Raw genomic sequence first — 16,045 nt, forward strand, 5'->3', positions numbered from 1 at the left:
TCCCTGTATGCTAATGGAGAGCAGTGTCTGTTTTCCTTCACACCTGACTTGGTGGGGAGAAGACCCAGTGACGGGACAATATTCGAACAGCCGTCTCCAAAGAGGCAGAGAGATTTCCTGTCGAAGAGTCGGGCAGGATGCTCTGAATGTGTCACACGGGTTGTTGTATTCACCGGTGAGCACGCACACGCATACGTTTGTTGACTTTGGAGGTGGAACGTCGACATCAGTCCCATGTGACAGCCTGCTAAATTGAATGATTCAAACGTATACACACACACACACACGTGCTGTTTAGAGACGGCGTGTGCGCCAGACATGTCCAATTTCCATGGAAACTGAATTTCCTGCTTGCATGTCGGTGAGCCTTTGTAATGTCAATCATTCCCAGGAATAGTGTAAGTAATTTCAGTCACAGATTTTCATTCTCATCTGCAACAATAGCTGGCATAAATCATGCTCGGCAGCGCTTGTTTAATGTAGTGTTGAATTTAAATGTGGCTTTTTCTAAAAATCAATTCAAAAAGATGAGGGTCACATTTTAATGATGGTCGCTGAGACCGAAAGCGCTGTAATAAATACAAACAGCTTTACGTCTCTCTTCCTGGTTGCATCATTTTAATGTTTTATTCATTCATACAAAGTCAATTTTACACAAAGCAAACTAAGAAAGCAAAGAAGATTCAACTGATGCAAACACTTTGTGTTCTAAACATACGAATGCTTTCGTATGTTGAAACCCGTAGACAGTTGATTGTTTTATTAATTACCAACAAGAAGACTTTAAAGTGTTTAGAAAACCTAATCTAAAAAGGTAAGATTGTTTTGTGAATTTAGTTAGTTTAATGTATTAACGTTGCATGGCATAAAAATCTTAACTCGTGTTTTTTTTTCCCCCGGAGCTTTAAGCCGCATCTCATGGTCCTCATACACCCGCTATCACCTGCCATCACCTGTCATCACATGACTGGAGTTCCATACTCCTGAGATGACAACGCAGCCGTCTGCATGACAAGTGAGAACATTTAGTACGTGGACTTATTCCCTATTTGTCCAATTCCTGGTTAGTTTTTAGGAATTAATTTAGACGAGAGTTGTGTATATATATATATATTTTTTTACACTGTTGATTGGACAAAACCACAGTTTTGGGCTGTGGGACACTTGGTAGAGGCATTTTGTCACTACTTTCTGCATTTCATCAGGTTATCTTCCTCAGTGTCAGTCAGCACCATCGGTATCAGGTCACATAGATGTAATTAATGATATAATTGGAAATGATGTTTTACACTGCTGGCAAGTACAGAAAAATGAAATATAAAAAATTATTCTAGGACATGGCCGACTGGTATGACATATTACATCGTCTTACTTAACTTAATTTAAATTGGTAATCCTGCAGAAACCATGTTGCAGACAAAACTGTTAATAAAAATAAAAAACTGATATGAAATAATAATGATGGTTAGTTCCAGACCCAGTGTTGTGATGACTGGTAGTATTTCTGTGTATATCAGAGGATAAAAAGAAACACATTCAGTTATTTTTCAGCCCTGTTCATAGTTTTTGATATTCTACTTTATAATGAGCTGTCAATCCTCCTAAATGCCTATCAAGTACATTTTATTGATCTGGCTCAACTGCCTAATAAAAGTCTTCATGACCCTCTGCGGAATACTTGGCTTTCCCTTCATGATCTGATATTACCTTGATCTACTGTAATTACTTTACCTAACGCTCTTGTAGCAGTGCTATCTTTCTTCAAACACTCAGGCATGAAGACGGTCGGATCTATTGTAGCTTTGGGGAGGAAGGGCCTTGTAACGCCTGTCTTTCATTATTATTTCAGTGTGACACAGCCCGATGTCACAACCAGACAGGAAGAACGAGATGGAAAAGTAAAAATGGCAGCTGCTGTCAGTGGAGGGTGAAGGTGAGTCACTGGCCTCACATCCTCCACAAAACCATGTTTCATCTTCATGTCTGGGGGGGTGGGGCTACTACACACACATACATGGGGGATATTTTATTTCTCACATTATTACCATGTTGTTATGTAAAAACTGCTGAATGCAAGAGTACTGATAAAAAGTATTTTATTGAGTGGAATGATACATTTCGATCATGTGCAAAAAGAAAAGATAACAGATTAACAGCAATGCTGAAATGATTCATCGTTTTACTGGTCAGTTTTATAGCACTGCCTCGTGAATATCTTTGTACAAAACAATCTGAAAATATCACCTTGGGAACTTGTGATTGCCATTTTTTTGGACTATTTTCTTACATTTTACAGAAGCCGGTAGCTGCAGAACGACACACTATGACTCAATCAATTAGGCGAAAAACTAAAATATTCAAGTGCTTATCTCTTTGCGAATACAGACCGTTGTGCAGAGCCATTCACAGGTGAGTCTCTAGAAAACAAAACGCATGTCTTGGTCTCAGCTCCAGCGCTAAGTCGGCAGCAGGGCACTACTCCTGCAGCTGTTTGTGATGTATGAGTAGTAATCGCTTCCTCGTCTCTGCCAAGGAAACGTGATATGAAACACGTTCTAGTGGTGTGAGCCACCTATGTCTCTGAGCCACAGCATCCCTCTCATTACTCGCATTACAGCGATGAGGGCAAAATCAATAGGGACTTAGCACCAGGGTCAATCATAAAGATAACCCCACGTCTTTCTCCAGACTGACACCTGCTCTTTATTCATGGAGGGGGGGGGGGGGGTGGAATTAGAGGATCACAAAGAGAGGAAGGGGCAGTCTACAAGCAGTATATACTCCATCAAATGAGGAGAGTGCACATAAAACACAGTAAGGACAGCGAGAATGTAGACTGACAGATCACATACACATCAGTTTAACAAAAAACGGTGTAATTCTCCTGCTAGGCAGCAGATAAATACTGTATAGTGGGATGGATGGGGCTGCTGCATCCCTGCTCTCTATTTTAATCTCCCACTTGTCTTGTGTGACAAGGCTGTGCATTTACATGGAAATCCGGTTTATAGCTAAATAAATCACGCAATTCAGTGGCGACAGGAGCCGACAGAGCCTTATGAGACACGTACCATCCAATCAATGTTGCACACGTCAGTCAAGAGGTGCTGCATTGGAAAGGTTTGACTTGTGTGAGTTTACAATGCACAAACCTGAAAGGTGTTAAAATGTGCTCGGACTGAGATTTATTCCTGCTTTTTAGGAGTTTGAGCCTTTGTTGCGCGGCACGACTCTCCGTAAAGAATCTCATCCAACTTGATCTCTTCAATCCTTGAAAACAGCCGATGAATATGAATCTCACCAGTGATGATTCACGTTTCAAATTCAACTACACCATTAGTATTCAGTTGACACTGTCTCACTACATTGTTAGATTACAGGCATTGTATTGGTATTTTTCTGTCGGTGAACTGTAAGCAGTGAATCCTGCATCGATCCTTCACCCAACAGAGGCTTTGTGGAGAGCCCAAACTCAAGTTTGTACCCTCTGCGATCCCTCACACACACACACACACACACACACACACACACACACACACGCACACACAGAGAGGATCCACAGTAAGACACTGCATGCATTGAGAGTGGAGTGTTATGATGTTGCCTCCTTGTATAAACTGAACAAGGTTGTACAACTTTGAACTGGCTCACCGCAGTTAACGGAACACACTGCTGGAGATGCAGCGGTGGAGCTGGAGAAATGTTCATAACAAATGTCCAGCAGGATGAACAAGAATCGGTCTTCTTCTGTGGCAGCTATTTTTTTTGCCTACTTCATTTTTTTTTTCTTCGTATCCTCTCTGTTAAGGGTCCAGTAGCCCTCTATACAAACATTCCCGAACCCTCAGTCTTTCTTAGATGAATCTCTAAAGTATCTTCTTCACCCCCCAACGCAGGTCACGTCTTCTGGGGTACCAGGGGCGTCGCTGTCACCGTCCGGTTAGCCGGGAGAGGCGGGGGACTCCAGTCCGGCTGGTAGAAGTGGATGTCAAAAGTCCGTGCCCAGTTGGCGAAGACCCGTTTCTCCGTGATGAAGCGGTGGTGGCTGCCCCGCCGCCCGCGCTCATGAGAAAGGTACATGGCGCATTCATCCGGACCACGTGGCTCGTAGTAGTGGTAAGGGACGGAGTGGTGCTGAGGCTCCCTGCAGCATTAGTGAGAGAAGAAGAGGGACAGTTGACATTTCAAAGTGCTTTAATGAGTCACTTGAGTTTCACGTGGCACCACAAAGTGTTTTTCACTTCGGAGGGAGAAAGAAAGAGGGAGTGTTTGCATTCATTCGTTTCTCTTTGCATGGATTACGCATCCAAATGAATGCCACCTGTAGGTCAACACTGAATGAAAAAGACAAAGCTTTCAGTATGAATTATGAAATATCAGAAAACGGAGCCTCTGGCATGGATGCCACATGTTCAACGCAGTACATCATCTAATCGTGCATGTCTTAGTAATAGTGATGGCACACTATAGTATGGCTTCTTCTGTGACGTTGATTGTGATTGTGAACATGATTAACATGCAGCTCCACTGTCTCACCTGCAGAAGTCGGGGGCAACCATGCCGTAGACATTGATCCTATCGCACAGCTCCAGGGCGATGGTCATAGTGAACCAGCCGGTGCTAAGCCAGGAGTTTGTTACTCTTCTGTAGAGGAGAAGAAGTTAGAAGGATTCACAGATCAAAACATTTACCATATTTGATTTTTTCAGAATGATCAACTGGGATAGACAATTGGAAAATTTCACGTCGGCGTTTTATGGCAGAACAAAGATTTATCTAAATCTAGAGGTCGATTTTCGTGACTGCAAGATCATTCAAGTTCCCTCGCAGCTTCATTAATATACAGATCCATCCGACATATCGACCGACACAAATGAACCCCGTCAAATAATCAAACCATTAAGCAGGAAACAGTCTTGCGAATTCAGTGCAGATAGCTGAAATGACAAAGCCTCAGCTGCAGTCTTTAGTCGTGCCTGAAAAGAGATGAGCAATCATCAGTTTTCTGAGATATCTCGTTATGAAAGAAATATGAAATTCTATTTTTATTGCATTTTGAAATCCCTCTAAATCTAAATATCCATCAAAGTGGTCTCTCTCGTAGGGTTGCTGTCAGATGAAAAAAACATTACAGCATACATTTAAGATTCCCTTGTTTTTGAAGAGATTCAATGAGTGCCAAAGTCCTACAACTTCAAACACCACTTGTAAAAGGGCCGCGAAGACATTCAGTTTAAAGTGAAAATACATTTAACTAAAACTAAACTCTGGTACTTTGATTCTGGGGTTTCAACAGCAAACGTAATGAATAAGCCCTAATGATGGTCAACGTTAATATACTGCAATGAGAAAATACACTGAAATGTTCATCAGAAGCTTCCTTAAGACAGGATGCATTAACCTGACTTTACATCAACGACATGCCAACATGCGTTTGGGAAGTGTTTTTGAAGACCTGATGACCAACTGAACGCAAACTTTGTGATGGCCTGAATGAATGATAAAGCACCCAAACTGTTTTAGCACACTCGTGGTTCAAGAGGGCAATGTTGGTCTGTCCACCGCTTTGGTTCGGACTGAAATATATGAACTATGAAACAGATTGTCATCGACTGTTGTACAGACATTGGTTATCCAGAGAGGCAGAATCCTGGCTACTGAAGGGACACCCTGGCTTAGTTTTTAGGGAAATATCTTGACACCTACTGGGTGCCAGGACTACAAATATTCAAAGTCACTAGAGGATAAAGTATGATTTCTTCGGTAAGCTCCACAAATTCATCTGGCACCATAATCAGGTCAAGCTTTATCATTTTCCAACACTTTGGTTTTAGATCAAATAAAATACCTGCAAAACGTACGTCACTCCCTTCAGCCTCGGCTGTTTTGTGCAAATGTCAGCACGCCAATAAACAAAGATGGTGAACACGGGAAAGAATAACCTGCCAAACATCAGCATGTTTGCATTCGGCTCAAAGCACCGCTGTTCCTACGAGCAGCCTCACCAGAGCTGCCAGCGTGGCTGCAAGCTGTGGGTTTCACAAAGCAGTCGGGACAGAAAACTTTGTGACGCAGATCTCTGGCTCGTTGGCCTGCAGCCACAGTTGTAATCACTGCCAAGCACAGTCATGCAGAAGGTTTAGCCGTTGTGGTCCAAAGCACTTTTGGAACAATCTGTATTCATCAAATCAATTTATAAATTAGTTTGAAAAAACCCCCCAAATAAACCCTGTTCTTGTTCCCTTACACGCCGTGTAAAAACATTTAGGTATGAGCCCATGTAACACAATTACATTTTAATCCCACATCTGGTTCAAGCACAGCTGTGGATCTCGTCATGCTTCCCCTGCCGCACAGAATCCTGACTGGGATTGTGACTGCTGGCCAGTGGATGTGTTCATGCATCAGTTATCAGGTGCATCTGAAGATGGCCTCGTTGGAAATATCAAATATGGTGGTGATGTCACAAGACGAATAACCCCCTGCAACCTTTATCATAATTGTTCCTACAGAGCCCTTTATCAGAAAAATAAATCAACAGTGAAGAGGGGAAACCAAATGAAGTCTCCTGATCTTCCTCATTCAATAATAAAATAACTAGTAGTGCCACCTGTAGGATTTCACCATCAGTAAATCATTGCCACGTTAATTATAATACCTTAGTATAAGAGTGACCAACATATTGCATCTCATTTAGCATGAAGCACATATGAATATTTTGGAAAATGTGCTGGGACAAAGAGAGAGCGGACTCAAAATAAAGAGATTGCTTCATGGTGCAGAGCTAAACCTTTCAGACGCTTTGTCAGATGATAAAAGAAGTGAAGGTTGAAGAGGAAAAGAGGGGGATAGATTATGGGCTGGCAAGTAACACTATTGGCATTATATTATAAACATACTGGAAAATAAATTCTGTAGTTTTGCAAACTAGTATGATGTGGTATAATGTGTACCACAATCATCTAAAAAGCATCATATTTCTACAGTTGTATTGGACAAATGAAATACAACTGTATGTGTAGCTCAATGGCTCTGAAGGGGGCATGAAGGTGTTTTATGACAATCCAACAGTTAAGACACTTCACTCAATATTACAAATGTCAACTTCATGGTGCCGTCATTGGGAAACTGTAAATCGGAGATATTTCACTCGGTAAGTGAAAACGTGTGGCGCTGGATGAAATGTCAGGGGATCAACAAAGTAACAAAGAATCCTCCTGTTTTCATTTCACCTGCACTTTAAAGACTTCCAACAAGACTTCGAATGTGTTGAAGGTTCACTAAGCAGCCTGTATTTTCTCTTTTCTTTTCATTTCGTTGTGTTCGGGACATTTCTGGGCATCAGTGTTTGGACGTTGGGTGACTATCTGTCACGCACGACCAAGCACGCATCCAAGAGGAAGGTACGAACTACAGCGGCGGAGGTTTCAATGTCGGTCCCGGTGCCAAAAAAACCCCCTCAAATACAGTGAGGCGAAACGCCAAGCAGACAAAGCTTGTTAAAAAACGAGAGTGAATCTGGGGTTCCTGTTCACTTTGTGAAGCTGCAGGTGGTACACTGGGCTGTGTTCTGGCAACCGCTCTCCTTGTGTCATTGATGTAAATAGGAGTAAGGAGGCAAAGGATCAAACTCAGTTTGACAGGATCTCCTGTTCCCTCGACCACCTCGTCACCCTGCTGCTTGCAGACGGCTTGTTGCTGCCTCCCATCCGTTCACACACGTATACGCGAGCATCCGCAGCAGCCGAGGTTTCAACTCGGCAAGACACAGAAACAAAGCGAGGGGCCTGATAAGAAAAGACTTGACAAGAACAACCTGGCAGACTCGACACGCATGCTCGCCTCCGGTTGATGAGGGTGACACATTCGGAGTAGAGGGTTTACCTTGCCGTTTGAAAAGCTGTTTCTCTTATTTTACACGTCAGGCAGGACTCCTTACATAAAAAGCCTGTTAAGCATTTGTATTTTCAACAATTCCTCTGCTCGGGGACGATCGAATATAAACACATGTGGCTGGGAAGCTGTAGGGGAAGTGAGGAAACGTTCAGGGGACGTTATAAACAGGACCAAACGGTGTCACGAATACTACTAGTGCCATTGTGGCGTCACTATTATCGTGCATGGATTACATACTTGAATTCGGTCGCTCAAATAAAATGGCGGAGGGTAAATATAATGTAGCAGCACCGGCTCCAAAAGCTGCTAAACCTAGCGAGAAAGTCACCAAGTGAGCAAAACTGAAAACTGTCCTTCCAGGCCTCCCTATAAAGCCACTCCCACAAAAATATAATGATCGTAAACAACAAACACGACTATTGTTAATACTCACAACTGTAAAACTAGCAGCTCATGGAAGACTACGGCAATCAGTGCAGGGGCAGAGTGCGCACAGGTAGGTCGGCCGTTCAGTCATTTCATTCAGCCACAATAATTGGCTTATTACCACCCTGTGACCGCCACAGATGCCAGATTTTTGTATTGTTTTGTCAGAGCATTTGATTTATTGATTGCCGTTGGTATGTAGAGAACTGCAACAGATAAATAAAAAAAGGTTTCTTAAATGCATTACCGGCTAAAGCTTCAAGCATATCGCAACAACTCTAAATTATTTCCCACCAATCAGACCTTTAATTCAACAGCATTGTGTTTGCAGTAGACATCTACAAATGTGCAGCTTCCTGCTGTTTTACTGTTGCCAAACCTCCTGATTCAATCAATCTGCACTGAGTGACAGTGGGATGAATAGTAACAACACACCTTTGTCCGACTTTCATCTTTATTAAAGTCTGTTCAGACCACAAGCAACAGTGTCGACCCAAAGTGATGCTATCGCAGCTGAAGCACAGACTTCTCATTTAATTACAACAGGACCCAGGTTGTCTGGGACATTGATTGATTTGTTGTGATATGCAAACACAGTCACTGGGCTTTACTATGCACGCACACGCACGCACACACCTTTTGCAAATTAGAAAACTTCAGAAAAGTTCAAAGCGCAACATTTTGTCATCAAGCAGTCTGTGGAGGATGCACGGAGGTCGCAGCTAATCTCACTTAAGGAGTCTTCCTCGTTTCCTTGTTGATGAACATGCTGATGAATAATGTGGTGTGAAATGTCAAGCTCTTAGCTTCAATGGCGGTCTTAAAAAGGACTGGAAGCAAGCTGCGAGTGTGAAGATAGAGGAATCCCGGCACAGAAGAACGGCGTCGCTGCACATGTTTACACAGTTTGGTGTTGAAAATCTGGCAAAAGTACACAGTTAACGAGCAGTTTCATTTTGTGTTGATCCCCAAGTCTTAAAATCGCATTTCTATTAAAAAGTGAGATTATTCTTTGCTTGTATTTCATAAAAGGAGATTTTCAGTATAATGGCACTGATACAAAAACAAGAAGAAAAGAAAAGGATTTGCTCCATTTACTTTGAGAAGAATTAGATCATAGATTAAAAATAGTCAAGAAGTGTACAGTGCATCTCTCCAATTGTGTATTTTTGTTGTGTTCATTTCTGAAGAGGTGTATTGTCATTGGGTTTATTATAGTGGTTGTTATCCAACTGCTGAGAGGTGGAGGTCACATCAAGGTGTGATTCGTGCAATTAGTTAAAGCTGAAACACTTGTTGAACATCATTATACGTGTACTCTTATGAGGACATGTAGCTTATTCCCCTCATTGTTATCATAATATGCCTTTTATATAATGTTGCTTCTCTTTGAGCAGCAGACTTTCCCTCTTGCTTCCGTTTTTTTCACTTTCAGTGGAGACCTTTTATTCCTAAATTGAGAGTTTTCCTAAATCTAATTCCAAGAAAAGATAAATACGGAGTACTCTCCACTGCTGTATTGTTCTCTGTTGCATATTGGGCATTCTATTCTCCTCTTTTTCACCCTCTGAGTCACAGAGGATTCGTTTTCCAGGACTGCCAATGCTTAAGCTGGCATTTTTCCAGCTTTTTAACAGCATTTAGATTTTCCGTTAAAGGGATCGAACCTGGGATCTTTTGGTGACTGAATGAACCTGCCATCCAAACACATTTAACAACAGGAAACTCCATCAAATGCATCGAGTAGACACCTAACAGTGCAACACAGTGAGACGATTTCCATTACGGACGCTTTAAATACTACATTAAATATATATATATTTCAAAAGCTAATTTGCCTTTAATCACCGGTTCGGCAATTGAACCGAGATTGCAGAGGGACACCTGTTTTTCATTGCTCCTCTGCCAGTTATATTAAAATGGTTGGATGTGACAACATCCAAAAAGACCTTTACTGAAACGGCATAACCCACAATTACAATTACGGGCTTGCAGGGTTGTCGATCGCACACATTATTACCCAGAAACTCTCCTATTAATGTGGCTCACACAGGCTCCCAATCCTTAAAAACAGTAGGATTCATTTTACAAATTAGGTATGAAAATATTGTTCTTTCATACCGACAGCTTCCTTTAAACCGTTCTCCAAGATTAGAAATAAAAAAAGCAATACTTTAAGGCTTACTCTCTCTCTCTCTCTTCCCACGCTCCACAGAGCAGAGATGACCTCAAATAAGCCTCACAGATGTTAACACCTAACTCTGTAAAAAGGATAACAGTACATCAGGATCCGCTTGCTCACTGTAAACATTTACCACGATAGTAGCCACTGATCCTGAAGGATGGCTGTCTGAGCTGTTCACCGCATCCTCTACTTGGCAATTTCCTCCCTGACATCTGTCTTAAAGTCTGATTCCTTCTCCAATGACACCCCGGACAAAGCGAGAGAGACACACAAACAGAGTGTGTGTGTGTGTGTGTGTGTGTGTGGTAGCATTTTCATTAAGCATTAATAGCCAAGGGACTGAGAGGGACACTCAGCTTGGACTCATTCAATTTGAGTCTTTTAACACTGGGCAGCTTGAGGAAAGGTGTTCCAGAAACAAAAACGTACCCATTATATTCATCACATGTTAATAGTTTTTTTTTTTTTCTCTTCGTCAAATTATGATTTCACATTAAACATTCACTTTGAGACATTTACCTTCGTGATGCATTCAAAGGGTAGCAGGAAACTCCAACATCGTAATGTTTCATTCAACCAGAGTTTACTTACTGATGTCTTTCTAGCTTGATTTTCAAGAACAACTCACACTATCGATGCAAAGTCGTACTTTTCGACAGACAACTTATCTATTTGATTTTTGGCAGATTTTAACCAACTGTTAGTGCTGTGTTGCCGTGTAAATATAAACTACCCGTCCACACCTACACAACTTGCATTCTCTCTACTGACCAGCAGGAGGCGACTCCTCCGGTTGCAAAAAGAAGTTGATTTCGTAAATTATTGTCCCTTTCAAAGTACCATAGACCATAAAGCGGAGTACGCTCTAGCGCGGCCTTACTGTAATTGACAGGTCGCTGCCGCTACCAGAGCTGTATACGCCGTCTCTACGCAAGTCCTCCGCATTCCAAGTATGGTAACTTCCGTTCATTGGTTGCGGAAAAAACAACAACATGGCGACAGCCGTAATCCAAGATGGCGACTGTGAAATCGCCGAACTCAAGGCTTCAGACCGGCAGTCCACAAACCAATCGGTGACCCTTATTACGTATTGCATTCTTGTACACTCACGGTGATCATTTTTTCCTCACCTGTCCTTGCCGGTCTCCTTCTTGAAGAGCTCGTCGAACTGCAGCATCTTCTGCCAGGAGATGATGTAGACTTTGAGTTTGGGTAGCACCTGGTTCATCAGCCTCAGGTTATTGTAAACAAGGCCCTTCCCGTCGCGCCTCATATAGCTGCTGGGGCCCCAGAAGATGAACACCGTGTCCTGACTGGCGTTCAGCAGCTCGTGGCGATTCCGCAGGACCCTCTGCATGCTGGAGTGAGCGATGACGCGCAGGGAGGTTCGCCGGCCGACGTCTCCGGCGTAACCCCTGGCGGTGGGGGCGTCGTTCATGCGGATGACGCACTCGGCCCGGTCGATCTCTTCACCCCGACCGCCTCCGATGAGGTGACCCGAGCTGGTCACCAGGGCGCAGGTCTGGCAGTGCATCCTGGGAGGCTGATTGATGGCAAACAAGAAAAACAAGAAAAACATAAACAGAACATTCTCAAACGAATACATGCTGTGCATCAGAATATTTGGCCTCCTCATTCCCTGTGGAAGCACCCGCAGCACTGCCAGCTGAATTTTTGGTTTTGCGGCATATTTGTTGTAAACTCTACAAACAGTTGAAAGTTGTGTTTCGCCCCAGTTCATAGAGAAATATGCAAAGCAGACAGAAATGCACACCTAGGGGAACTTTGGTTAAAAAGCTTCGCTATGTGTTTGAGGCAGGAAATGCTTTGTTGACAAATGGGTTGCGACAGAGCCTCGTGGGGATATGCAGCTTGTCATATTGCTTTGCGATTGGTAGAAACCCCGGGGTCTGACAAAGAACTCACCTTACATCTTTCTCCCACAACAGAGCAATGTGTGTTTACCTCCCACACAACGGTCCTGGTTCATACAATTCATGTTGAATTCCTATCAAATATGAACCTATAAAGTATTCAGCATTTTATATATTTTTGAAACTCAGGAACTCTTTAGGATATTTATGAAAGACGAGAACATAATACACATTAGGAATATGTGGATTACATATCAACACAAACCTGTTTACTACTTTATCTTTTGTCTATTACCTTTTCAACAGGATGAAACACACGTGATCGGGGGATTTCTTTGACTCGGTATGCCTTTGTTTTGTTTCATGTAGGTACAGGTGAGTGCACATGTATGCATGAACTTACTTAGACTCGTGTTCTTTGTTTTTCTTTATGCTTGATTGGTGAGAGCTGTCTTCTCTCGTCTCCTTTTTATTGTTATTTTTCATATCCTGCATTTTTAAAACCTTTATAATTAAACAAACACTGCCAGAGCCACCCAAAATAATGAATAAAATATCAGTGTTGCATATTGTCAAACAGACACAGGAAGGGATAGTGATCAATTTATGATTTCTTTCTAATCAAAAATAAAACAGTCTGATTCCAGCTTCAAATTTCTTTAATATTTGCTGTTTTTTCAATACAATATGTTATTAAACTGAATATCTTTGAGTTTTCAACTGTTGGTAGGACAACACAAGCAATTTGAATGAGTCAACTTGGACAATAGGGAATACTGTGACATTTTATGGACCAAAGAGATTAAACAAGAAAATAATTGACAAATAAGCAATACAAATAATAGTTGCAGCCGTCAGCTCATATCCGTGTAAACATTTTTAGGGCATCCTGGCCATTCCACCAATGCGACAAGCATTTTGTTGATTTAAATTATAGCTGTAATTATAATAAATATTTTGACATCTTTCAGATTATTCTGCTGTTATTTTTCCTACAGTTATACAAAAAAAACCCATCCCCCGTTATTGAAGACCCAGCCGCTGTTTGAAACCACATTGCCAGTTATGCATTTGTACGTGTACAGTTCAGTAAGTCTGTGGCCTCTTTTTCTCTTTAGCCCTGCCATGTGCAAGCACATAAATCATTAATACAAACCTATTTGTGTATGTTAAGCAGCTCTGCATGTTGGCGGTGTGTGTGTGTGTGTGTGTGTGTGTGTGTGTGTGTGTGTATCTCCCCAGCAGAAATATGGTGGTTATTTACATTCTTATTGCCATAACACATTTACATCTTCAAGACATGAACAAGAACAAATGATTATAGCTGGATGTGTGTGTGTGTGTGTGTGTGTGTGTGTGTGTGTGTGTGTGTGTGTGTGTGTGTGTGTGTGTGTGTGTGTGTGTGTGTGTGTGTGTGTGTGTGTGTGTGTGTGTGTGTGTGTGTGTGTGTGTAAATGTGTCATTATCATCCTCATCTTCTGACTTTGACTTAGTGGCAGATTGACAGCCTCAACTGGTTAATGAGACCTTGAGACGCAGTGGGAGAACGATACAAAGAGGGAAGGTGGGACAGAGAGAAAAAAAAGTGTTAAATACAAGGGAAAGAAAAGATGGCGAAAGAGATATATATAGAGGCATGTGAGAGCCACCTCGGTGCCTCAGTGTTTGATGAAATGCTGAGCTAATGAGATCCTAGTGGTCTACACCAACACCAGCAGCAGCAGCATCCATCCATTCCTTCCATCTGCTCCCCACCCCACCCTTTCCCCTCTCCCACCTGGCAGCACCTTGACAGCCAATCTGGCAGTAGAGCTGCAGCACCAGTGGAGCAGGTCAGAAATCCCATTTTCACCCAGGGGCTTTTAAGTGGCTCCACAGACGCTATTCTCTCTTCCTCTGTCTCACAGAGAATGTAAGTGGGCCTTGCTGCCCAGAATTGGCCACTTCAGGGAGCTCGGTCAGGCTATTACCAAGAAATCGGCTGGATGGTCTGGACAATGCTCTCCATTTCAGCCGGAATTATGGTGGTTTGGTTTGAGGCGATTGAGACGGTGCAAACTGTAGTTTACCTAAGAACTGGCTCAGAGAAACTCACGAATCCTAAAAAAAAAACCTCTACATTTCATTAAATTTCATTCAAATTTCATTTATCCTCGACAAAACTCCACTCAACGCTTCATGTGATTAATAGTTCATCATTCAAAACACATCTATCAGTGCGTTAGAGAGAACAAAGCCAGCGATTTCACACACAGCGAAATACCTTTGATCATAATTTAAAGATTTGCTGCGTTTAAACTCCGGCTGCTGAGGTTCTTTAAAAGTGTACTCCATCAGTGTCCCGTTACATCATCTGATCAAAGCTGCAAACAGTAATGTAACCCAAGTGAATATCCAAACTAAATGATGTATCCTGATTAAGATGAGGCTGTTTCACTTACTGGAGGCATAAAAATAGACAGAAGAAAGAAGAAAATCTGGAAACTTTTCCAAGAAGCCAATTTTATTATTCAGATCATCTAACAGAATAAAAAACAAACATAAAATGAGCTTATTTCATTGTTCAATTTACAATAAAACATGAGTCCCCGTTTCTTCTATAAACTGAGTGTAGTTTGGTCAACAATTGATTTAGAGTTGATCTATTATATGCCTCGATCGATCAAGATAGCCTCGCTAACACTATGCAGATGTGTGTGTATGAATATATGCAATAAAGAACTGTACTTAAGCACAATTTTGAGCTCCTTGTTCTTTACTTGTGTATTTAAAATGCATGTTATTCAGACTTCATGTCAGACAGCTATCGTTAGTTACTTTTCAGATAAAGATTTTCCATTAAAAAAAAAACCTCTCACATGACAAGGTTATGCAATACAAAATATTGTTAATTATTTAACCAGTGGTTCCCAAACCTTATGGATTCTGAGCCCATGTCCTGTTTCATGCGTGTCCAATATTCCATCTATTATCTAATTGACTGAAGGAGGTACAGAGAAGTTATTAAGATAATCTAAATAGATCTAAAGATCAGAAAATAATGAAAATCTCCATCGCAGGTTCCCATAAAAACTCGAGTTTGGTCCAACATTCTATTTACTATCATGTCAAATAGAGAAAAGCAGTAAATCTGCACATTTGAGAAGCTAGAACTAACTCACTTATAAGCTCACAACACGACAAAATAGTTGTTTCATTTCATAATGACATTTCCAGCCTAAGGGGTGACCTTGTCCCACTTGTGGCAAACACTGGGAGCCTGTCCTGGTTTCATTAGGCCCACCCACCCATCCATCCACAGTGGCCTCGTAAAAGGTACAAAAACACCAACATTCAGACACAGCCAGTCACATCTCTGCTCCACGACAACCCAGGCAGCCGGGGTCGCCCTCCTCCGTTTCCTCATTCTGGTCGGCATTCCGAACCCTCCTCTGCTTCTAGCGAGCCCGTCCTTCACAGGGGATGCATGAACCATCACAGCCTGCCAGACCCGAGGACAACGCGGCTGTCAGAGCTGTGTGGATTAACCTTGAGAAAGATGGCGGAGGGTGTAAGTAAGAGGCAGCTCGAGTCTCAGACCACCTGGGGAGGCGGGATCCTTGAGAGCAGAGGTTGGGCGGGGTGGGTGGGGACCAAAGGCAGTGTTCTGGTGTTGATTCGAGCA

General features: G+C 42.2%; 1 protein-coding gene across 1 annotated transcript in view; it reads right to left on the bottom strand.

Annotated features, from left to right (window-relative positions):
- Nucleotides 1-3,590: 3,590 nt before the first annotated feature.
- The window catches only part of st6galnac5a (ST6 (alpha-N-acetyl-neuraminyl-2,3-beta-galactosyl-1,3)-N-acetylgalactosaminide alpha-2,6-sialyltransferase 5a), a gene marked incomplete at its 5' end in the record, with an annotated part of 33,775 nt that continues 21,320 nt past the window's right edge, over nt 3,591-16,045 (bottom strand). Inside the window, 3 exon segments of the mRNA XM_079285502.1 lie at nt 3,591-4,144; nt 4,537-4,644; nt 11,638-12,050. Of these exon segments, the coding sequence (XP_079141628.1) occupies nt 3,898-4,144; nt 4,537-4,644; nt 11,638-12,050 (768 nt within the window). The 3' untranslated portion in view covers nt 3,591-3,897.

Source organism: Melanostigma gelatinosum (assembly GCF_949748355.1).
Source record: "Melanostigma gelatinosum genome assembly, chromosome: 15".
Classification (NCBI taxonomy): domain Eukaryota; kingdom Metazoa; phylum Chordata; class Actinopteri; order Perciformes; family Zoarcidae; genus Melanostigma; species Melanostigma gelatinosum.